The sequence below is a fragment of the Haliotis rufescens genome, unplaced genomic scaffold (genome assembly GCF_023055435.1).
Source record: "Haliotis rufescens isolate VD_foot unplaced genomic scaffold, xgHalRufe1.0.p SCAF_10, whole genome shotgun sequence".
Classification (NCBI taxonomy): domain Eukaryota; kingdom Metazoa; phylum Mollusca; class Gastropoda; order Lepetellida; family Haliotidae; genus Haliotis; species Haliotis rufescens.
Genome location: NW_025963780.1, coordinates 27943034 through 27967251, shown reverse-complemented (window position 1 = coordinate 27967251; position 24218 = coordinate 27943034). Strand labels below are relative to the sequence as shown.

At 41.7% G+C, this 24218-nt stretch overlaps 1 protein-coding gene across 1 annotated transcript; it reads left to right on the top strand.

Moving 5' to 3' along the window:
- Positions 1–23902, top strand: LOC124135044. Its single transcript, XM_046500196.2, has 14 exons — positions 1–876; positions 3353–3500; positions 5008–5138; positions 6636–6771; positions 7040–7135; positions 8962–9092; positions 10074–10171; positions 11588–11672; positions 13000–13071; positions 13459–13554; positions 19703–19861; positions 21747–21842; positions 22031–22160; positions 23008–23902. The coding sequence occupies exons 1-13, from the start codon at positions 394–396 to the stop codon at positions 22145–22147; spliced, it is 1848 nt and encodes a 615-aa protein (XP_046356152.2). The 5' UTR covers positions 1–393; the 3' UTR covers positions 22148–22160; positions 23008–23902.
- The last annotated feature ends 316 nt before the right edge of the window (positions 23903–24218 follow it).

Here is a 24218-nt window from a genome sequence, read left to right as displayed (position 1 = left end):
CATTTAGACAGGTGTATGTAATGGCGTATTTTTACTGAATATATGATTCTTTTGGGCGAAAACGAACATACAATAACTCCATGAAATGAGACTCCACAGCATTCATTGGCGGTGACATACATTGCATGCAGCACCACGCCATCAGATCGGAAACACGTGTACATGACAGCATTGTGATACATTCATTGATTCATACACTTTCCGAAACAGGAGTCCAATTGATCACAAAACGGTTCATTAGGAAACATTGCAAACATGTACCATATGTTATATTCTGTCGTACACAATACGTGAATTACAGACGTACATGTAGGTGTCAGAGCTCATGTATGTGCATTCTAAATTCAGGTGTGTGTCGGTATCGTCATTCTTCTTATATTGCAAGTTAAAAACATGAGGCACGATGGTGACAGCCACGACCTTGCACACATACATGCAGTTAAACACCTGCTACCATTATACCTCACACTACCCTTGACTAGCAGTTCTACCTTAACTGGATCACAGCAAGCGTTGAGGACTCCCGTGGTCTCCCTTCCCCAGTGTCAGCTAAGACTTAAAAATTGTTTTTACCCTCTCTGTTGGCTGTTTTGCAACCATAAACACTTACTACTTGACAGTCAGGAAACGGTTACTATGGGGAACAAGATCTCTCAAAAGGAAACGGAAAAATGTAAATTTCAGAAGTTACGCCACAAATTTACCGAGCATCTGATACAGTTGGAGCCTGCGTTGAAGGAAGATGACTTACGGGATGAGGTAGATTCTGATAATACCCTTGATAAGATCGACCCTGGAAGATATGATTTGCCTTTCGAAAACCTGGCGTTCGAAGGAGGTGGAAATAAAGGACTTGCACATGCCGGAGCTGTGAAGGTAGTACAAAATCCTGTGACATGGGATTACATACACATGACCATAGATGTACACCCTTTTTATCAGCTCGCCACATAGGGGTAATTTGGCTATATTGATTTAAACGACTTCTACTCTGGAAGTGAGAGATAGATATCAACCATATTTGGTTGGAAGCATTCTCCGGTGGTGAGAATTCAAAACAATACCAATTGACTAATTGTAAGAGGCGACGCGACTAACGGGATCGGGTGGTAAGGTTAAAGCATGTCATCGATCCCAATTGCATGGACCGATGCTTATGATATCACTCACTAAATTGTCTTGTCCAGACTAGATTATTTACAGACCGACGTCAAAAAGCTGGAATATTGCTGAGTGCGGCGTTAAACTACAAACAAACGTCACCGTAAGGCACGCCTATTTTGGTGTAGACAGCATATGAGGTTCAAAGATCAGTCTGGGAAGGTATACTGTTCACAGATGAGTCCAGGTTTCATCTGGACAGCTCTGATGGTCGTGTAAGGGTCTATCTACATGCGTCCAAGTGAAAGCTTGCGTTACTCAACGTCGTCAATTTTGAGTTAGATGTGTAGTGGTGTTGGGTGGCATGACAACTCATTGGAAAACACAAGTCATCATCGGACGATTCCGGGGTAGAATAGGTCTTCAGTAACCCATAGTTGCCGTAAAAGGCGACTATACTTGTCGTGAAAGGCGATTAACGGGATCGGGTGGTCAGGCTCGCTGACTTGGTTGATACATGTCTTCGATCCCAATTGCGTGGATCGGTGCTCATGATTTCAATCACTGGATTGTCTGTTCCAGACTCGATTATTTTACAGACCGCCGTCATATAGCTTGAATATTGCTAAGTGCGGCGTTAAAAAAACAAACAAAGAAAAGAAAGAAACAAGTCATCATCGTTAAGGGCAAGCTGAATGGCGCACGCTACCGAGACGGCATCCTTGGGGATCTTGTTCTACCCAAATGCAGGGACGTAACGTCAAGTTGCAGCAGCATCATGCACGCCCACATGTTGTAACTTTTTGAGGGGGCATAACATTGTTCCGCTGCCATGGCGGCTGTTTCTCTCGACCTTTCCCCCCATAGAACATGTCTGACCATGAGATGGAACAACATCTACAACAGGACCAGAACCAGCCAGCAACGCCAGCAATCTTTGGTGGACATTAAGAACATGCCCCCGCTGTTTTCAACCATCTTCTGGGGACACGGGTGGCCCAGTCGTCTGAGGCGCCGCGATTCGCTGTGCAGAGTTGCGTCCCTTGGGCACGCCAGAAACCTATGAATGTGGGTTCGAATCCCGGTTCGCCCCGATTATGTTTCTAGGTTTGTCAGCACCATACCCGTGCTCGTTGGTTACACCGAAGTGGTAAACGTCTGAGACCTGCATCACTTCGGGCTTTCCTCCCACATTAAGCTGACACGCCGCGATATAACTGGAATACTGATAAAAGCGGCGTTAAACCTAACTCAATCACTCACTCCCTCACTCACTCAACCATCTGCTGTTTTCAATGCACCGTCGCTGCCTTGCCTGTATCAACGCGAATGGTGGTCTCACTCAATATTAACATTGTAAATTCAGTTCATTAATACACACACACACAAAAATATGGGTTACGTCAAGGATTTTGTAATGATTGAGCATTGGTCAGACGAATGACCAAATATTATGTTGATATGATCAAAAACATAACATTTTCGACAATTTACACTTTTCCGCTAGTGAATGCAATTATTTATAGTTTGTGTTACATTTGTGTCTAATGCAGCAGGTGTCGTTAGAAGCCATATTATGATTTGTTCTTCTGGTCATGTACCTGTGGCCTCCCTCATACGACCAATATGGAGTTGCTTTCAATAAAACTGTTTGCAGGTGACATGTCACCGAAGTAAGTTGTCAAGAAATCAGCGCCAAGATACTATCTCCAATCATAGATATTTGTGACTGGGTAGCAGCGATAAATTGGCTTAACACTTACCTTTTTCTGAAAGTTGTGTGAGTAGCGGGTGTTACCAGTAGAGCAGGACCAACTTGCCCTTTTCGCGTAAACCTGGTGTCATTCAATGAATGCCAGTGATCCATTCACATAATCTTGTTTTGTGCCGCATTCACTCAAACTCACTCACTCACTCGGGGGCACGGGTGGCCCAGTCGTCTAAGGCGCCGCGATTCGCTGTGCAGAGTTGCGTCCCTTGGGATCGCCAGAAACCTATGATTGTGGGTTCGAATCCCGGTTCGCCCCGATTATGTTTCTAGGTTTGTCAGCACCATACCCGGTCTCGTGTGTTTCACCGAAGTGGTAAACGTCTGAGACCTGCATCACTTCGGGCTTTCCTCCCACATTAAGCTGACACGCCGTGATATGACTGGAATACGGTTAAAAACGTCGTTAAACCTAACTCACTCACTCGACACATGCTACCTTTCGCGTATATACACATCAGTTGAAGTATGGTTTCATTCCAGTATCTGGAGGAAATTGGAGCCTTGTCAAACATCATACGTCTGGCTGGAGCCAGCGCAGGGTCATTGATGGCTGTGCTAATTGCCGTTGGATGCCAGTCAAGAGAGCTACAAGTATACATGGAAGAGGATTGGAGTTATCTGATGCGCGGTAAGATCTATTTCGTCGTACATGCAGCATGATACACACTATTTGGGACAGTACATTTCTACAATTGTTTACAATTATTTACAAATGCCAATAGACCTGTGAAGATTCTGGGGTAGAATAGGTCTTCAGCAACCCATGCTTGCCGTAAAAGGCGACTATGCTTGTCGTAAAAGGCGACTAACGGGATCGGGTGGTCAGGCTCGCTGACTTGGTTGATACATGTCTTCCATCCCAATTGCGTGGATTGATGCTCAGGATATAAATCACTGGATTGTCTGGTCCAGACCGCCGTCATATAGCTGGAATATTGCTGAGTGCGGCGTTAAACAACAAACCAAACCAAACAAATGCCAATAATTCAGAGGTGCACAGAGACACAGATACTAAAGAGCATGTACATTTTATTCATCTCATGGACAGATATTCTGATAACAGCTAAAAATTTTTTTAAGGTTTTCACCCGCAAGGCCTGGTTATGTCATTCGAAATTCTTATGGTAGACATTCAGAGCATTTTTTTAAATATGACACGTTGCATGTGATCGATCCCAATTGCGTAGATCGATGTTCATGATGTCAATCACAAACAAACCCCTCTGAACATCTTTGCAAGGATTTGGATACAATTACATTCATTGCAGTCAACCGATTCACCTTACATGACCACTTTATCCCTTTAATTGCCTCGTAGGACAAGCTTAGATTGCTGTGGATCCCTATATTCGGCTTGTCCTCATTTGCCCTACACCTATCGCCTGCAATAAATAACATGGTAAATAACATCACCCCTATCAGAAGGGGTATTGTCAGCTCACCTCGACCTATATTGATTGTATAAACTCATGTTTATCTTGTTAACAAATGGACATACGCTGGAAGTTCAAAACAGACTACCAACACTTCTCATCGTTTGTTATTTGTCCTCAGTGAACAGTGTATGTTGTTATAGTTGTTATTAGTCGGTATATATATATACCTCTGTCAGTTTTAAATTCTATAAAAGATGAAATCATAATCAATACGAAAACAGAAATGTTTCATTTGGTAGGTCAGGACAAGAGGGATGTGCAATCAGCTGTACATTTGTTTGGATAAGGGTGTAGGCCAAATGGCGTGTAGGCCATATAAGGATTCCGGGGTAGAATAGGTCTTCACCAACCCATGCTTGCCGTAAAAGGTGACTATGCTTGTAAAAGGCGACTAACGGGATCGGGTGGTCAGGCTCGCTGACTTGGTTGATGCATGTCATCGATCCCAATTGGTTAAAGCGTTCGCCCGTCACGCCGATTCCCCATTGTGAAGCCCATTTCTTGTGTCCCCTATTGCTGAAATATTGCTAAAAGCGGCGTAAAACGATCCTCACTCACCCACTCCAAGTTATATGTCCCGTGGTAGCTAGTCTTGGATGATAAATACTTTGTTTTCATGAGATATTATGATAGTGTGCTTGTGTCTAGTCAGAACCTATTGGAAAAGGACCGATTTTCCATCTCAAATCTGTTTAACAGACGGGGGATTTCTTGGTGGTTTACGAAACATGGTCAAGAGGTTTGGCTGGCATCCAGGAAACAGAGTGTACGACTGGCTTGGCGAAATATTACGGAAAAGGACAGGATCTGAAGACATCACATTTGAGGAGGTTGAACATTCATGCAGTTGTTTATTTATTAAGCAATGCGTAATTATCGATAAATATCATGATCAAATATTCAACAGGATGAGAAAATACACCATATAAAAGTGTGATTATTCAACAATGATAGAGATGAGTGATTTTCATCAGTGATGAAAAACAAAAAAATGCCAAATATAGAATTCCTATCCATTTGTCACGTGATAGGTCAAACTCATACATTGTCATTACGTATGGCTTTCGTTGTGGGATGTGGCAACTGTCGAACGCTGTCAACGTTGACGACGCCTCATTGACAAAATGACGTGTTGACAACCCTCAAGGCAGGTTACTCCATTCGTCCGCGAATGCCAGCTCCGGGAGTTATGTGCACTTGTTCGCGTTCAACCTAAAAGGGTCCTGTTGGATTTGGGTTGAGGTGATGTGAGGTGAGGTGAAGTGAAATGGGGTTTAACGTTGCGTCCAAGATTATTGCACTTATATAGCGACGTGCATGCACGTGTATGTGTGTGTGTGTGTGTGTGTGTGTGTGTGGCTGCTTTTACTAGTCCGGACTGATGCCGATTTATAGTGCTAGCACACTGAGATACCATGCCGCAGTTTAACATGAATACTCCACTCAGACACAGTATACTGACTCCGAGCCGACCAGTCCTTGTTTTAGCCCCTTAATGCCCAGCGCAAGACAGGGTAAAAACAAGTACCATCTTTTAACGTCTTTTGGTATGACGCGGCTCGGGATCGAACCCCGGACCTTCCGCTCTCCGGGCGGACGCTCTACCATTAGACCACGGAGGCGGTCGGATTTGGGTTGAACATGCTGACCAGGACTAAACAATATGTTTCCAATTCTTGTTCTTAGACAAATTTGGTTGGAGTTTTTATTGAGAAATCTCCACCACCAAGAATATTATCAAATGGTCTGTCCCAAAGGTACGACTAAAGAGCATCGTGTGATCATGCTCCGTTAATGATTGTTTGCGTTTTAACGCTGCACTCAAAAATATTCTGGCTGTAAGTTATCGAGACTGCACCAGACAATCCCATGACTGAAATCATCAGCATCGATCAACTCAATTGGTTGGTTGGTTGGTTGGTTGGTTGGGTTTGTTGCTTAACGCAATACTCCAGCTGTATGACGGCGGTCTGTAAATAATCGAGTCTGGACCAGACAGTGATCCAGTGATTGATATCATGAACATCGATCCACGCAATTTGGATCGATGACATGCATCAAGTCAGCGGTCCTGATCACCCGCCACTTCGTGGATGCATGACATCATATCCCAATTGCGTGGAGCGATGCTCATGATACCATCATTCATTGGATTGTCTGGTCCAGACTCGATTGTTTTCAGACCGCCGTCATGTAGCTGGAATATTGATGTGTGCGGTACTAAAGAAAAACAAACAAATCATGTAATGTAGCGTTAAAACGCTTTTAAACACAAACAAATTTCATTACTGTAATGTATATAGCACTGAAATCCTCCAATGTCTCAGGTACGGAAGAAATATGGCCGCGAGGTATGTGTTGTTGTCACCAACCTGAACCTCATGACTGCAGAATACTGTCACCCCAAAACTACACCGGATATGCCAATCAGAGTCGCAGTGCGCATGTCGATGTCAATTCCCGGTAGGCATTTTATCAGTTGCTTTCTCATTGTCATCTGTGTACGTACGGAAGCGTCGTGGGGACAGGGTAAAATTAATTTTTCTAAGTATCTCCTATTAGGACTTAGTATGGACAAGAATAACCATCTCTTACGTAGGACTTAGTATCTCCTGCGTAGGAGATACTAAGTCCTACGTAGGAGAAACGTAGACAAAAAACATTTCACGTAGTGTACGAGATTTCAGAGGATAAGAATGTTGGGTATAACTGTATGTTTTGTTATTCACAGGTCTATTTACTCCCATAGAGTATTATCAGCACGGATCGGAGGACACGTTCATTGACGGGGGAGTCCTCTGTAACTACCCAGTGCACTGTTTTGATGGTGAGAATATTGTTTGTTTGAATGTATGTTTGTTGTTTAAGCAACACTCAACAATATTCCAGCTATATGACGGGAAAAACAGTATATTGCCACGGTATTTTCTACGTTCGAGTCAGGGAGGCATTCTGTCAGTCTGGTCATGTCATCGATCCCAATTGCGCGGATCGATGCTCATGATATTAATCACTGGATTGTCTGGTCCAGACTCGATTATTTACGGACCGCCGTCATATAGCTGGAATATTGCTGAATAATTAAATTTCCGTTGCACAAACGTGCAGGCTCGCTCGCCTGTTTTTTTTACCCGCTGGCCTCGGTTTAACTTTCATGTCTTCGGGTTTCATTTCTAACTAGCATTTCTCCAACTGTGTTTTACCGTAATCAGGGAGGTAATGTTTGAATCTCGCGGTAACTGACCAGTTATTTGAAACAGCCGCCTTCTCTTGGACATTTATCTTCCGGTCCGTTACATTCTGACTGTTGCAGTTCTTTTCGCCTCTTGCCTTAATTGATAGGTCTAGTGAACATTGTTTTGATCCCACTCTCCGTTGACTGGCTACTGACTGTGTAGGCGTGTCAAGTTATGTGCATAAATTAAACGATCACATGATTCATGTCACGCCACTATGTATTCCTACACCTGGAATGTTTGCCAATCTCGTCATTTTTGTCTGTTTTGATATATACAACTGTTTTTGGTTAAACTATTGTAGATAAAAGATGTTTTTCGTTGTCAAATTTAATTATAAGCATTGACTGTGTATTTTTTTCGGTTTATTGAGGTATGAATAAAAAAACCGATGTGCAAAGTTTTGTACGCGGATTCATACAGTTTGCACATAGGTTTGTCGATTCATACCTCTATGAACAGAAAAAATACACAGTCAATCCTTAAGTGCAGCGTTAAAAGACAACCCAACCAACCAACCAACCCATAATTCCACGCGTCAGTCAGGGTAACAAGTACCATGTTTCCGGGGTAGAATAGGTCTTCAGCAACCCATACTTGCCGTAAAAGGCGACTATGCTTGTCGTAAAAGGCGACTAACGGGATCGGGTGGTCAGGCTCGCTGACTTGGTTGATACATGTCATCGATCCCAATTGCGTGGATCGATGCTCATGATGTCAATCACTGGATTGTCTGGTCAAGACTCGATTATTTTACAGACCGCCGTCATATAGCTGGAATATTGCTAAGTGCGGCGTTAAACAACCAACCAACCAACCATGTTTTAAGGTCTTTTGGTATGACGTGGCCAGACCTTCCTCTCTTTCCACTCCATCACGGGGGCGCTCACGTAGAACGTTACTTACGTGAAAGATTTCGTCAAATGCTAGATTGGAAGTCAAGAAAAAGTATGCTTTCTTTTCAAATGGGTTCCAAACACAGAACCTTTTAATTGTTTAGTCGGGACTGAGTGGTTGAATGTCTATGTTGAAACTATTGTATATATTTCTTTCTCCAGTGTGAAACGTATTTAACACATGCCATTAAACGAAAACGTAATCAATTATTTACAAGTAGAAGTTAATTACATCCATGTTTTCGGTGGTGTGTCGACCAATATACGAACAGTTTCATAGGGAGAAACTTGTTGTATTGACCGATACACCAAGGAAACAGAGGAAACAAACACGGTCCCTCTATTTTTTCACATCCGGGTTGGGTTTAAGCATCTGTTTGTTGTGTCGTTTGTTTTAATGCTTTTGGTGCACTTTCATGTTTACAGTCTTTCCGATGGGGCAAACGTATGCTTACGTTGCTTTTATAAGTGTTGAGATTTATACATGATATGATCATGACAGGAACTGGTATATGTCACAGGTTGGTTCCTGTCAATGGACAAATCTGACAACTTCATCACACGTCTACAGCCACTGGAAGACCTGCCTATATTGTATGAAAACAGGTTCCGCCCGACCAACAGCTTTAACAAAACACTTGGTTTTCTTCTTGTAAGTAAGCTTGCCCCAAACTTATATGTATAATATGCACAATCGCTTGGTGCGTACAAAATATAATCAGGAAAAGAAACAAAGTAACTGCGACTTCAATAATGATCTTCTTTGTATACGAATGACTTTTTCTCCTTCACGTCGTTCATCAGTGCATGGCCGTTACAATGCGCCGTCATCATTATAATATGACGCCAAAGTGTTTGCAGTAAGAATGTGTACCGTCTTGTGGACCAAGAAGCAATTTTCGATTAAATAAAAAGAGGACAATTCACCTTCACATAGTAATTAATGCATAAGAAATAAATAACCCATGTGCTTTATGTTCAAATTGTAAAATGTATTTAACAAAGCGAGTTTGTTTTTGTCTTTTTGCTGTTTATTTCTGGATAGTTAACAGCAAAAGTTATCGGCCTTTCTCTATAAGGCCGCTGTTCCAACGTTCCTGGTTTTACTATGGCCTAAATCATACACTAATAGGTGTAAATATAATAAATTTAGAGGTTTACCGGTTTAGAATGGTATAGTTGCTGTAAAGAAGACCCAAGCAATGGTTCCAAAATGCCAGAAATATAGGATGCGCTCCATATTAAAATCGACGGAAATGGAATTATTTTAACTTGCCTCCTTTGTTCTGTTTGTTTGTTGTTCAACGCCACACAGCAATATTCCAGCTATTTGACGGCCTGTAAAAAAAATCGAGTCTGGACCAGACAATTCAGTGATTGACATCATTAGCATCGATCCACGCAATTGGGAAACGATGACATGCATCAACCAAGTCAGCAGCCTGACCACCCGATCCCGTTAGTCGCCTCTTACGACAAGCATAATCGCCTTCTATGGCAAGCATGTTGTTCCTTCTGAAGGCTTCTACGACATGTATTCAGATGTCAGAGAAAATTCTCAGCAGTATCAAAGAAAAAAAATTGAAAAGTCTATTACAACCTTTACTGGTTTCATTTGTATTTCCTCGCACAGTACTCGGACGCTGAGAGAGATTATCTGAGGCCCAGTCTGGAAAGAAAGGTCGGGCCTGTCAAACCGGTCAAACCAAGCGTTGAAACGAAACTATACAAGTAGGTATCTTGCCTTATGTGTACCCAACCACTTAGAGCTTCACGGTTACATACAATCTACATGTACAAGTGTACATCCATTCGGATGCAGGATTCATCTAAAACGATACACATTTAATGTACTAGGTGGGGTGAAATTGGGTTTAACGTCGCGTCCAAGATTATTGCTCTTATATAGCGACGTGCATGTTGGTTGGTTTATTGTTTTACGCCGCACTCTGCAATTTTCCAGCTATATGACGGCGTTCTGTAAATAATCGAGTCTGGACCAGACAATCCAGTGATTATTATCATGAGCATCGATCCACGCAATTAGGATTGATGACATGCATCAACCAAGTCAGCGAGCCTGAACACCCGATCCCGTTAGTCGCCTTTTACGACAAGCATAGTCGCCTTTTACGGCAAGCATGGGTTGCTGAAGACCTATTCTACCCCGGAATCTTCACGGGTTTGTATGTGTTTGTGTGGCTGCTTGTACTAGTCCGGGCTGATGCCGATTTATAGTGCTAGCTCACTGAGATACCATGCCGCAGTTTAACATGAATACCCCACTCAGACACAGTATACTGACTCCGAGCCGACCAGTCCTTGTTTTAGCCCCTAAATGCCGAGCGCCAGACAGGGTAACAACAAGTACCATCTTTTAATGTCTTTTGGTATGACGCGGCCGGGGATCGAACCTCGGACCTTCCGCTCTCCGGGCGGACGCTCTACCACTAGACCACGGAGGCGGTCTTTAAATGTACCAATTAGGCACAATGTCTACCGTCTTTATAATGATATTAAAGGCGTCTCAGTTTGATAGAGTTGCGTCCTCTGACGTGACAGAAATCTATGAGTGTACGTTCGAATTTATCAGTAGAATTCCCGTGATTTATCCAACATCATGCTGACACGCCGTGATATAACTGAAATACTGTTCAAAACAGTAATAATTCTACCTCAATCAATCTGAATCATGACCCGTGAAGATTCCGGGGTAGAAAAGGTCTTCAGCAACCAATGCTTGCCGTAAAAGGCGACTATGCTTGTCGTAAAAGGCGACCAACGGAATCGGGTGGTCAGGTTCGCTGACTGCGGTGATACATGTCATCGATCCCAAGGCGTGGATCGATGCTCGTGATGTCAATCACTGGATTGTCTGGTCCAGACTCTATTATTTTACAGACCGCCGGCATAAAGCTGGAATATTGCTGAGTGCGGCGTTAAACAATAATCAAACAAACATGTGACAACTGTGAAATAAAATCAAGCTGTTTTGTAAAATACAGTGTCTTTCTAACAGTGAATAAATCGATTACTATGCACTGATCGTCTTTAGTGGCCCACCAATATATGGTTTGTGTAACTGTCTCTGTCACTTTGTGTATTGTGCTAATTTAATTTACCCACATACATATATGTTCATTACAGGAAATGGTTAGAACAACGAGAGGACATGATGAAATCAAAAAGAATTCACGAGAGGATCACAGACGCGATGAATTCGTTCTTGAAGGTAGATCGTAGTTGTTCAATATACAATGTATGTGTAAACGTTCCAATATAACTAGCCTCCATACAGGTTTTATGGCATATACACTTACAATCTCAAGATAGACACAAGTTTATGAATAACAAGTTCATTAATACTGTAAAGAGTTTTTATCCATAAAATTGTGTCTACCTTGTCATCCGTCATCTTCTAAGTAATGCCAATCAAACAACTTACGATCTCAATATGAACGCCGCGTCTTCCATGTATCTGGAAATCTGGAACGATTCTGATTAGTTTTATTTACAAGTACGTTGGCTAAAATAGGTAACACTTTCGACTTTCAAGGTGGGTCCATTAATGTAGTCGTAGTCGGCGATGTTATAGCTATTTAACAACTGCCCGTGAAACAACTGGCTCTGGCCCCCGCAAACCGGTGGTTGATAGTATGAGCAACGACCCACGCAGCCATGGTGCGATGACATGGTCCAGGAAACAAACAAAGCCCTATGAACGGTAGATAAAGTGTAGTAGTATTTAAGTGGTACAATACTCCTTTAACCCTCAGCTGAATCCTTTATACAAAAAACATCTGAATCCTAGATACAACTGAATATTATATTGGCCTACCATTCAGTCTCACATGTAACTTTCAGCTGAATCCTACATGTAATCTACAACTGAATCCTACTTGTAGCCTATAAGTGAATCTTACATGTTACCTACAACTGAATCCTTCTTGTAGCCTATAAGTGAATCTTACATGTTATCTACAAGTGAATCCTACATGTAACCTACAAGTGAATCTTACATGTTACCTACAACTGAATCCTACTTGTAGCCTATAAGTGAATCTTACATGTTACCTACAACTGAATCCTTCTTGTAGCCTATAAATGAATCGTACATGTAATCTACAACTGAATCTTACTTGTAGCCTATAAGTGAATCTTACATGTTACCTACAACTGAATCGTACATGTAACCTCCAAATGAATCGTACATGTAACCTACAAATGAATCGTACATGTAACCTACAACTTAAACCTACTTGTAGCCTATAAATGAATCCTACATGTAACCTACAAATGAATCCTACATGTAACCTACAACTGAATCCTACATGTAACCTACAACTGAATCCTACTTGTAACCTATAAATGAATCCTACTTGTAGCCTTTAAATGAATCCTACATGTAATCTACAACTGAATCCTACTTGTAGCCTATAAATGAATCGTACATGTAACCTACAACTGAATCCTACTTGTAGCCTTTAAATGAATCGTACATGTAATCTACCACTGAATCCTCTACGGAGAATGTCATTCAACTGATTCTCGTCTTTCAGGTCATTGACGAGTGCAATATGGATAAGGGCAAAGTCATTAACCGGGAGGAGTTGGAAAACGCCTTGAAACGTGTACGTCAGTTTCAGTAGTGAATACCGTCTGTTCATTGAGTGAATAAATATTGTTTTAGTTAGCTGATAGCAATATTACAACATTCGAATTCACCTCGCTTTCGCTCGTTAGATACCCTTTGAAACAACTCGTAAGATAAATGGGATCTTAAAAAGACTCGTGTAATCACTATTTCTCGCATTTTGTGTACACTTTGATAATCTAATCCAGGTCTATTCGACCAGCCAATTCACGAATGACTAGATGGCAATCTGCCTCTATTATTAAATTCCATTTCAATTTTTCAATATGCTAATTATTATGGAATGGAGATATTCATACTGGATTGGTGATGTAACATATTGGAACACGAAGATGGGCTGATGGTAACTGGGTGTGTATTCCAGAAATCGTTCACGAAAGACCAGGCTGACATTCTGTTCGGGGAGGATGCGAGTCCAGAGGAAGCGTTTCGTCTTCTGGACCAGGATGGCACGGGGCAGGTAAATGTGGACATGACTGTTAACAGGTGGGCAGGGTGGAGGTTGTTTGACGCCACACACAGCATTATTCCAGCTGTAAATAATCTAGTCTGAGCCAGATCATCAAGTGATTAATATTATGAGCAAACCGTGGCTGCTGGTCACTGAGGGTGGCCACCAAGCCATTAAGTAGCCTCTAACAATCAACGAAGGTTGATGGAGTTCTAAGCGAATTCTTGAACTGATCTTAACTGATCAACCTAATTAATATCACCTGGACATATTTCTGACATTCGAGTTTTGAGTTTCAAGGTATAACATGGACTTATGATAGTCGTAGCGCTAAGACGATCGTAATTCTCACACATTAACATAGACTTGTGATAGTTCTAGCGCCATAACGATCGTAGCTCCAATACTTTAACATGGACTTTACGATAGTCGTAGCGCTAAGACGGCAGTAGCTTTCATACATTAACATAGACTTGCGACAGGTCTAGCGCTATAAAGATCGTTGCTCCCATACTTTAACATAGACTTACAATAGTCGTAGCGCTACGACGACAGTAGCTCTCATACATTAACATAGACTTGCGACAGTTCTAGCGCTATAACGATCGTAGCTCCAATACTTTAACATAGACTTAAGATAGTCGTAGCACTAAGACGACAGTAGTTCTCATACATTAACATAGACTTGCGATAGTTCTAGCGCCATAACGATCGTAGCTCCAATACTTTAACATGGACTTTACGATAGTCGTAGCGCTAAGACGGCAGTAGCTTTCATACATTAACATAGACTTGCGACAGGTCTAGCGCTATAAAGATCGTTGCTCCCATACTTTAACATAGACTTACAATAGTCGTAGCGCTACGACGACAGTAGCTCTCATACATTAACATAGACTTGCGACAGTTCTAGCGCTATAACGATCGTAGCTCCAATACTTTAACATAGACTTAAGATAGTCGTAGCACTAAGACGACAGTAGTTCTCATACATTAACATAGACTTGCGACAGTTCTAGCGCTATAACGATCGTTGCTCCCATACTTTAACATGGACTTACGATAGTCGTAGCGCTAAGACGATCCTAGCTCCCAAAGTGATATCAATCACTGGATTGTCTTTTCCAGACTCGAGTATTTACAGACCGCCGTCATATAGCTGGAATATTGCTGAGTGCGGCTTTAAACAACAAACAAACCAACCAACCCATACTTTAACACAGACTTGCGGTAGTCGTAGCGCCGAGGTGACCGTAGCACTCATACATTAACACAGACTTGCGACAGTTCTAGCGCGAAAACGACCGTAGCTCCAACACTTTAACATAAACTTACGATAGTCGTAAAGCTGAGAGGATCGTAGATCCCATACTGTAACATAGAATTACGATACTTTAATATAGTGAGTGAGTGAGTGAGTTAAGATTTAAAGTCACATCGGCAATATTTCAGCCATATAGTGACTAAATCAAGTTATACAGGAATAATACATTCACATAGATATTTAAATCTGTCAACAAAGGACAGTAAAAGTACTAGTCTATCACAGATATAGATTTAAAACTAGCATGTTATCATAAAAATGTGACTACTCTGAACAATACATTATAAAAATGGGCTAGAGATCACCAGCAACCAAAGTTAGGACACCATACTAGGGACCATGGGGACTTACGGTACATCTGCTTCCTGCATGGGACCCAAGCAGGATTTACACCATCCCTCTGGCTACTGGTGATAGTTAGACAGTTGAAGCCAAAATATTTAAAAATAACAAGCATACTACGATTAAAATCCAGGAAAATGAAACATACTTTGAAGGAAGTGGGACTTACGCACCCTCTCAGGAGGACAATCATTTTACGATACTTCAACCCCCTTTGAAGGTACAGCCACAAACAATCACAGTTATCGAATCATTCTACCAAATTAAAAGCATTTATTTTTACAATACATACAATCAAAATTTATCTATTAACTCAATTTCTTTTAAAAAACCAAGAATTAAATGAGTACTGACATTATTAAAAAGATCCTTCAATGAAGATGAATGATAATATTTATCCCTGGTGAGAGAGAAATCGACACAATCAAGCAAAACATGCTTGACGGTGATTCTCTCATCACAAGGGATACAGAATGGAGGATCTTCAGCTTTTAACAAATATTCGTGTGTATAACGAGAATGGCCAATACGACATCGTCGCATAATGACCTCTTCAAATCTGGACTGACAACCCAAGTAAGTGTAACCGATGGTTTGTTTTAGGGCATGTAGCTTATTTACACCCACTTGGGTGTCCCACTTCTTTTGCATAAGGTCCCTGATGTAACATCTAATAACAGGTTTAATATCACTGTATGGAATAAGAAGTGGGGTCACAGATTTGTTGAGTGCTGCCTTTGCAGCAGTATCAGCCAGTGTGTTACCCACAATGCCGACATGGCTGGGCAACCAACAGAAGACAATGTCGTATTGGCCAGTGGCAAGGTCATTGTACATTTCTAATATATCCAAGATGAATGGATGACCCGAAGACATGTTTTTAATCGCCTGAAGACAGGACAGCGAATCAGAAAATATTATAAATTGTTTGTGGATGGACTGCTGTTGAATGTATTCCAAAGCTGTGAGTATTGCCTTAGATTCGGCTGTGAAGATAGAGCTATTGTCGGGTAATCGGGAAGAGATAGTTTTAGATCCAACAACAGTGGCACTAGAAACATTGCCACCGTCCTTGGATCCGTCGGTGAAAATAGAACGGTGAGAATCATAATTGCTCCTCAACTGTAGGTAATCCTGTTGATAGTGTAAGTCATTAGTTTCTGATTTTTTGTTATTAGCAAGCGTTAGATCCACTGTCGGTCGAACCAATTGCCATGGAGGAGATGATAAAAGTCTGTGTGGAGATACGGTATCAAGTTCTATCCTGGCAGCAGTAATATGGGATTTCATCCGAATCCCAAGAGGTGGAATATGTTTGGGTTTCTTCTGAAACAGTTCTTCATATTGTGGATGAAAAACTGTATCATAAGCAGGATTTGATAGATTTGAACGCAGTTTTGCAATATACTGAAGAGACAATTTAATACGTCGATGGTGAAGAGAAGGCTCATCAGCTTCGACATAAAGGCTAGCAATAGGAGATGTCCTGAAGGCGCCAAGACAGAGTCTCAGGCCTTGATGGTGGACTGTATCTAATTTTTCGAGATTACTCTTACAGGCTCCACCATATACAATCGAGCCATAATCTAATTTGGAGCGAATAAGAGATCTGTATAAGTGGAGGAGGGTTCTCTGATCCCCTCCCCACTTAGAATTTGATACGACTTTCAGTAGATCTAAAGCCTTCAGGCATTTATTCTTCAGATACTTAATATGAGGCAAATAGGTCAAATGATGGTCAAAAACAAGTCCCAAAAATTTGGCCTCCTCTACAACCTTGATTGGAGTACAGTCAAGAAACAATTCAGGATCTTTATGAGGTTTATAACTTCGACAAAAATGAATACAATTTGTCTTGGATTTTGAAAATTTGAAACCATTTTTTTCACACCAATTCTGAATTTTATTTAAGCAAGGCTGCAATTGTCTTTCAATAGTGCGCATATTTTTGCCACGACACGAAATGTTAAAATCATCAACAAATAATGACCCATCAATTGAGTCATTTAATACAGTTGCTAAACTGTTAATCTTAATACTAAACAGAGTGACAGACAATATACTGCCCTGTGGGACACCCTGGTCCTGATTATAATGATCAGACAGGGTTGAGCCCACGCGGACCTGAAATTGCCTGTCAGTTAAAAACTGAGATACAAATTGAGGCAAACGGCCTCTCAAACCAAAAGCATGTAAATCTTTTAAAATACCATGTTTCCATGTGGTATCATATGCCTTTTCCAAGTCAAAAAAGATTGATACCGCGTGCTGTTTATTTACAATGGCATTTTTTATAAACGAATCCAAACGTACTAAATGGTCGATGGTACTTCTGTTTTTACGGAAACCACATTGAATGTTAGTGATTAAATTGTTGGTTTCCAAGTACCAAACCAATCTATTGTTTACCATACGTTCCATGGTTTTACAGACACAGCTAGTTAAAGATATAGGTCGATAATTTGAAGGATCTGTATGATCCCGGCCAGGCTTTGGTATAGGGATGACTATGGCATTATGCCAAGAGGATGGAAAATTTCCTGAAGTCCAAATCTGATCAAAAATGTCTAAAAGTGTCTCAAGACATGACTGAGGCAAACGCTTCAGTAGTTGATAGTGTATATTGTCATCTCCTGTCGCAGTATCATGAGCTTGGCCGAGGGCAGTATGTAGCTCATGGAGTGAAAACACTTCGTTATAATCTTCACCATTGTCTGAGGTAAAATTAATATATTTCTTTTCCTCTCGACTCTGGTATTTCTGAAATTTTTCAGCATAATTCGCTGATGAAGAATGTTTAGTGAGTGTTTCGCCCAACTTATTTGCGATATCAGTTTTATTTGTCAGTAGACGAGCACCATCTTTGAGGTGGTGAACACTATATTTGGAACCTTTTCCTTTTATCCTCTGAATCATATTCCACACCTTGGACATAGGTGTTCGGGAATTGATCCTGGAGACATAATTTCTCCATGACACGCGTTTATTCTGTTTAAAAGTACGTCGTGCTTTTGCATTTGTAATTTTAACATGATTCAAATTATGAACAGTAGGGTGTCGGCGAAAATAATTTTCAGCCTTTTTCCTTATCTTTCTAGCTTGTTTGCATGTATTATCAAACCATGGTTTTCGTATGTGTGGATTTGCAGAGGACTTTGGTATCGTTTCATCAGCAATTTCATTCAGTTGTTCAGAGAACAACTTAATAGGGTCAGGAGCATCCCTGAAAATTTCGGGTGTTAACTTGTCAGTACAGAGATTTTGAAATAAAGACCAGTTGGCCTTATTAAAATTCCACCGTAATGAGGGCAGAACATCAGTTGGGTTAATAGTTTTCAGAATTGTAGGGAAATGGTCGCTTCCACACAAATCGTCATGGACCGACCAAGTAAATTCATTTAACAAGTCAGAATCTGATAGTGACAGATCTAACGCAGAATACGTCCCACTAGCAGGATGTAAATAAGTATTAGAACCATCATTAAAAATACATATGTTATTATCCGAGATAAAATCCTCAAGGAGTTTCCCTTTAGAATTTAGATTGACACTTCCCCATAAGGGATTCTGACCATTCAGATCACCCATTATGATACAAGGTTTAGGAAGTTGATCATATAGTGATTGTAGTTCAGAACGATTCAGATTAGAGGAGGGAGTAATATATAGGGAACACAGAGTAAACGCAATGTGCAAAGTAAGACGTATTGCAATAGCTTGGAGATAGGTATCCAGGCACACAGGACTGTGAATCACATCCTGTCGCACCAGAATGGAGGATCCTCCAGTGGCTTTAGCACCTGGAGGAGAAAATGAATGATATGATCTGTACTGACGAAAGTCAAAAGTATTCGTTTGCTTGAGATATGTCTCTTGAAGACAAATTGCTGATGGCTTGAAATCCTGTACCAGTAATTGAATTTCATTAAAATTTGTCCTTAGACCTCTGCAATTCCACTGAATTAGGGAGTTATAATTGGTCATGTTATTGGAGGTGGAAGCACTGGAGATCTACTTTTCCCAGCTCGAGGTGACTTGCTTCTGTTGCGAGCTCGGGGATCTTTAATATAGACATACGGTCCTCGTAGGGCTAAGACGATCGTAGTTCCCATACTTTAATATAGACTTACGGTCGTCGTAGCGCCAAGACGATCGTAGTTCCTATACTTTAATATATACTTATGATCCCCGTAGCGCTAGGACGATCGTAGTTCCCATACTTTAATATATACTTATGGTTCCCGTAGCGCTAAGACGATCGTAGTTCCCATACTTTAATATAGATATTCCGATAGTCGTAGCGATAAGACGATCCTAGTTCCATACTTTAATATAGGCATACGATAGTCGTTGTGCTAAGGTGGAACGAGACCCTGGATCGCATTAATTTGGGGTGACCGTGGGTGAGTTGTTTACGCCTTTGACGCTCTGGCCACCTGTGTCGTCTGTGTGTGTACATAAGTACGGGTCTACAAGGATTGCTTTTTTCAGATTCATTACAGTGAACTTGTGAGTTTCATGGAAGACCTGGGCATCAATATTCGGCACCGATCGATTGGCTTTAGAAGAAGCGTCGTCAACAGTATACCCAGCTATGTCAACAGCATCTTAAATACACTTCTCATTAACGTCAAGAGGATCACCACCAAGGTATTCTTTATATAAGAAGGGAAATATTCACTCCTTAGTCAATCTCATTAAAATCAGATCTTAGTTCTCGCTACCGCTAAACAAAGATCTGAGGACATCCCATTACGGGTCACGTCAGACCGACCTTGCGCGAACTTTAACAGAACAATGGAATGCCCAATCAGAAGGCAGCTTTCTCGTGTTTTACGGTACTAATTTCAAATTGGCGACTACGCTTCGAAACATATTTTGACAAATTCTCGATTACAAATTTGAAACCTGAACAAAAGAACATTCTCGGATGGCTAATAGATGGTCTAGATTGTATGGATTCAGTCGTTAAACCGGTAACTACCGTTCGGAGTTAAAGTTTTCGAGGTTGCATGATTAGACATCACATTCCGACTGTCACTTTCACAATTTGGTAAGCGATGCTCTGATTGGTCGGATGAAAGGTCGTTCTGACGTGACCCTTAATGGGATGTCCTCAGATCTTTGTTTAGCGGTAGCGAGAACTGGGGTCTGATTTTAATGAGATTGCTCCTTAGTAGATTTTGTTTTTATCTGTTTTGTTGGAAGTTTATCATTAAAATGCTGATGTTTATTGACAATCATTTTATCACAACAGATATTGATCAGAGGCACAATAATAACATAAGTACGACTTTACTACGGTTGGCCCGGGGGGACAGTCTACCCTTGGGCAAGCCAGAATATGCAAACTAAATAACATCTTTATATTTGTTTTGAACCTATTATAGACCAATCGGTTCCAGTTAGAACAGATATTATTTAACTCTTTTAAACAGATTTGAGATAAGCGAACACAATTCACTTGTGCCCAGGTTTTAAAACCGTTAGACCCGTGAAGATTCCGGGGTAGAATAGGTCTTCAGCAACCCATACTTCCCGTAAAAGGTGACTATGCTTGTCGTAAAAGGCGACTAACGGGATCGGGTGTTCAGGCTCGCTAACTTGGTTGATGCATGTCATCAATCCCAATTGCGTGGTACCCGTGAAGATCCGGGGTAGAATAGGTCTTCAGCAACCCATGCTTGCCGTAAAAGGCGACTATGCTTGTCGTAAAAGGCCTAGGCGACTAACGGGATCGGGTGGTCAGGCTCGCTGACTTGGTTGATGCATGTCATCTATCCCAATTGCGTGGATCGAGGCTCATGATATTAATCACTGGATTGTCTGGTCCAGACTCGATTATTTACAGCCCGCCGTCATATAGCTGGAATAATGCTGAGTGTGGCGTTAAACAAACCAATTTAAAACCGTTGTCACCTTCGGGAAGTGCATGCATCCATGACACTACCCTCGTAAGTTTGGCACACAAAAATGTAAAAAACGACAAAACCATATCCATTATCGGAAGAAATATCTGGTAAAAAACGCGAAACATCCATTGTTCAATTCCGACTATATTTGAATCATGTGTTTTTGAGCCACTATAAATAGTAATGATACCGACCCATGTCTTAAGCAACCCCCTATTGCCGTAATAGGCGACTATGTTTGTCGGTAATGGCGACTAACGGGATCGTGTGGTCAGGCTTGCCGACTTGGCTTATGCATGCCATCGTATCCCAATTGCGTGGATCGATGCTCATGATGCCAATCACTGGATTGTCTGGATCAGACTCGATTATTTACAGACCCCCATCATATAGCATGAATAGTGCCGAGTGTGTTGAACACACATGCACACAAACAAATGTGATGATACCAGGTGTTCTCGAAATTGTGTGCGTATGCTGCGCCACTGATGGCACCCGTCACAAACACATGCAAAGGCATGTCAATTGTTCATCTGAAAACAAAACAGGGAATCAGTGTCTTTATTGAATTCGAATTAAAGCGATGCAACCCAAATTATTTTAAGTACCCATGTTTCCAACAGCCCAGTGACATTGACAGAACTGTTGGCATCAACACGGGACACGTGGACACGACAGACTTCGAAATGGAGGAGGCAGACAAGGAGTTTTTGTCGATGGTAAGTGCTCTTCTTAATGCAGAAAGGTAAATTGTGAGTGAGTATCCTTGTCAAGGTATATAACTCAAATGAAGTTAAAAGCATAACGGCTTTTCATATGACTACAGTTCGCCTGTCACAAATTGTACATGTATGTATGTTACTTTGAAAATAGTTTATAGAGAATCATGCTAGTGGTATTTTTGTAGCGGGGATACAACTCCTGCCGAGCCTTCTTGCAACATTTCATCGCTGATAACAATCTGCAACCCAAAGAGGACAAGGATACGCCCGAGGACACAAAAGTGGCAAACATGGCGGATTAGATACGCAGTGCAGGCTGAACTAAAAAACAGACTCCGATACGTCCATCCTCAACTACCACAACCACACTCCGACACCACCACACTAAACTACCACCAAACTACACAACCACACTACACTACACTACCTCACTCCGTCACCACCACACTACACTACCACTCTCAGTCACCTCCACCATCTACTGCCACGTAAAACCAAGCCACACTACCCCCGACAACACCACACTATACCACCACACCCTACCACCACCATGATACACTACCCCTATCCTACACCATCACGTTACAGTGCCACACCCTGACACCATCAACCTTCACATCAACACCCGACCCCACCAAACCTCAACCTCCACATCAACACCACAATGTAACACTGCCACATAACCACCCTACACAACAAGACCACATGTCATCTCGGTACACAACCAGTCAACACCAACCGGGGTCCCGACAAAACACTCCACACACCAGACCCGTGAAGATCCGGGGTAGAAAAGATCTTCAGCAACTGTCGTAAGAGGCGACTAACGGGATCGGGTGGTCAGGCTCGCTGACTTTGTTGATGCATGTCATCGATTCCAATTGCGTGGATTGATGCTCATGATGTCACTCACTGGATTGTCTGGTCCAGACTCGTTTATTTACAGACCGCCGTCATATAGCTGGAATATTGTGGAGAGCGGCGTTACACAAACAAACAACACTCAACACACCACCATCACCATTAGAATACATTCCGACAACATCATAGTCAACACAAACTTATGCCCTACATAGAGTCTGCGTCCAATTCAGATGATACATTTCACAACAAATTGAGTGAAAAAAACCACAGAACAAATAATATTCGTATCTATCTTCAGGAACCTGCACATCCACAGCTGGAAGATTGTGTCCAATGGAAAGTGAAGAATGTGACCATTTGAAGATGCATTTCACTCTGGTGATGGTTCTGAGATATACTTATAGCTGTCAGAATATGTTTTATATCAAGAAGTATTAATGAGTGTGTTTGGTCAATTGAACATGTCTACAGTGGAACTGTAATGATCAACACCGGATCCCACCCCACCATTATTACTTCCCCGAACTAATGAGTGAGTGAGTATGGTTTTACGCCGCTTTTAGCAATATTCCAGCAATATCACGGCGGGGGACACCAGAAATGGGCTTCACACATTGTACCCATGTCGGGAATCGAACCCGGGCCTTCGGCGTGGCGAGCGAACGCTTTACCCACTAGGCTACCCGACCGCCCCCCGAACTAATGAACTAAGTGGGTGGGACCTGATTTGTTTAAGGGACTAAATTACTAATTGGTCAATGATAATAAAGCATACCGATCTTTAGTCTTTTCGTTTGATAAGTTCGGAACACGTGTTGTGATTGACTTGGTTTTTAAAGCCGCTTTTAACATTATTCCAGTTATATCACGGTGTCAGCTTAATGTGGGAGGAAAGTTCAAAATGTTGCCAATCTCGACGTTTACCACTTTGGGGACACCCACTCGCACGGGTGTAGTGCTGACAATCCTTGAAACATAATCGGCACGAACGGGAAATTCGAATCCACAAGTCGCTACATGGCTGAAATAATGCCGATGCGACGTTAAATTTTAACTCACTCACTGATGACACCCACTGTTGAATACCTGTGAAAATCTGGGGTTAAAATAGGTCTTCAGCAATCCATGCTTGCCGTAAAAGGCGACTAACGGGATCGGGTGGTCAGGCTCGCGGACTTGGTTGATGCTCATGATATTAAACACTGGATTGTCTGGTCCAGACTCGATTATTTCCAGACCGCCGTCATATAACTGGAAATATTGCTGAGTGCAGCGTTATACAACAAACGAACCAACCAAATCCAAATGCTGGACTACCCCTAACAATACAAGAAAAGACATTCATTTGAGTTGGACAACACAGAAAGGGCGAAGCGTCAAATAATCCTAACTCTGAGCACAAAGAAGCCTTGGCAGTATTGGGAACACGGCCGAGGGAAGGAACCTAAAGAATATGTCAAGAGCCCAAACTATGAAAACAACGAACATGTGGAAAATATATACTGGATC

Bases quoted from the DNA above. Each gene is read 5' to 3' on its own strand.
- LOC124135044 (XM_046500196.2), top strand. From the start codon at position 394: ATGAGGCACGATGGTGACAGCCACGACCTTGCACACATACATGCAGTT. The intron at 6,772-7,039 runs GTAGGCATTTTA...TGTTATTCACAG, and splicing joins CATGTCGATGTCAATTCCCG to GTCTATTTACTCCCATAGAG. The intron at 21,843-22,030 runs GTAAGTGCTCTT...GTATTTTTGTAG, and splicing joins ACAAGGAGTTTTTGTCGATG to CGGGGATACAACTCCTGCCG.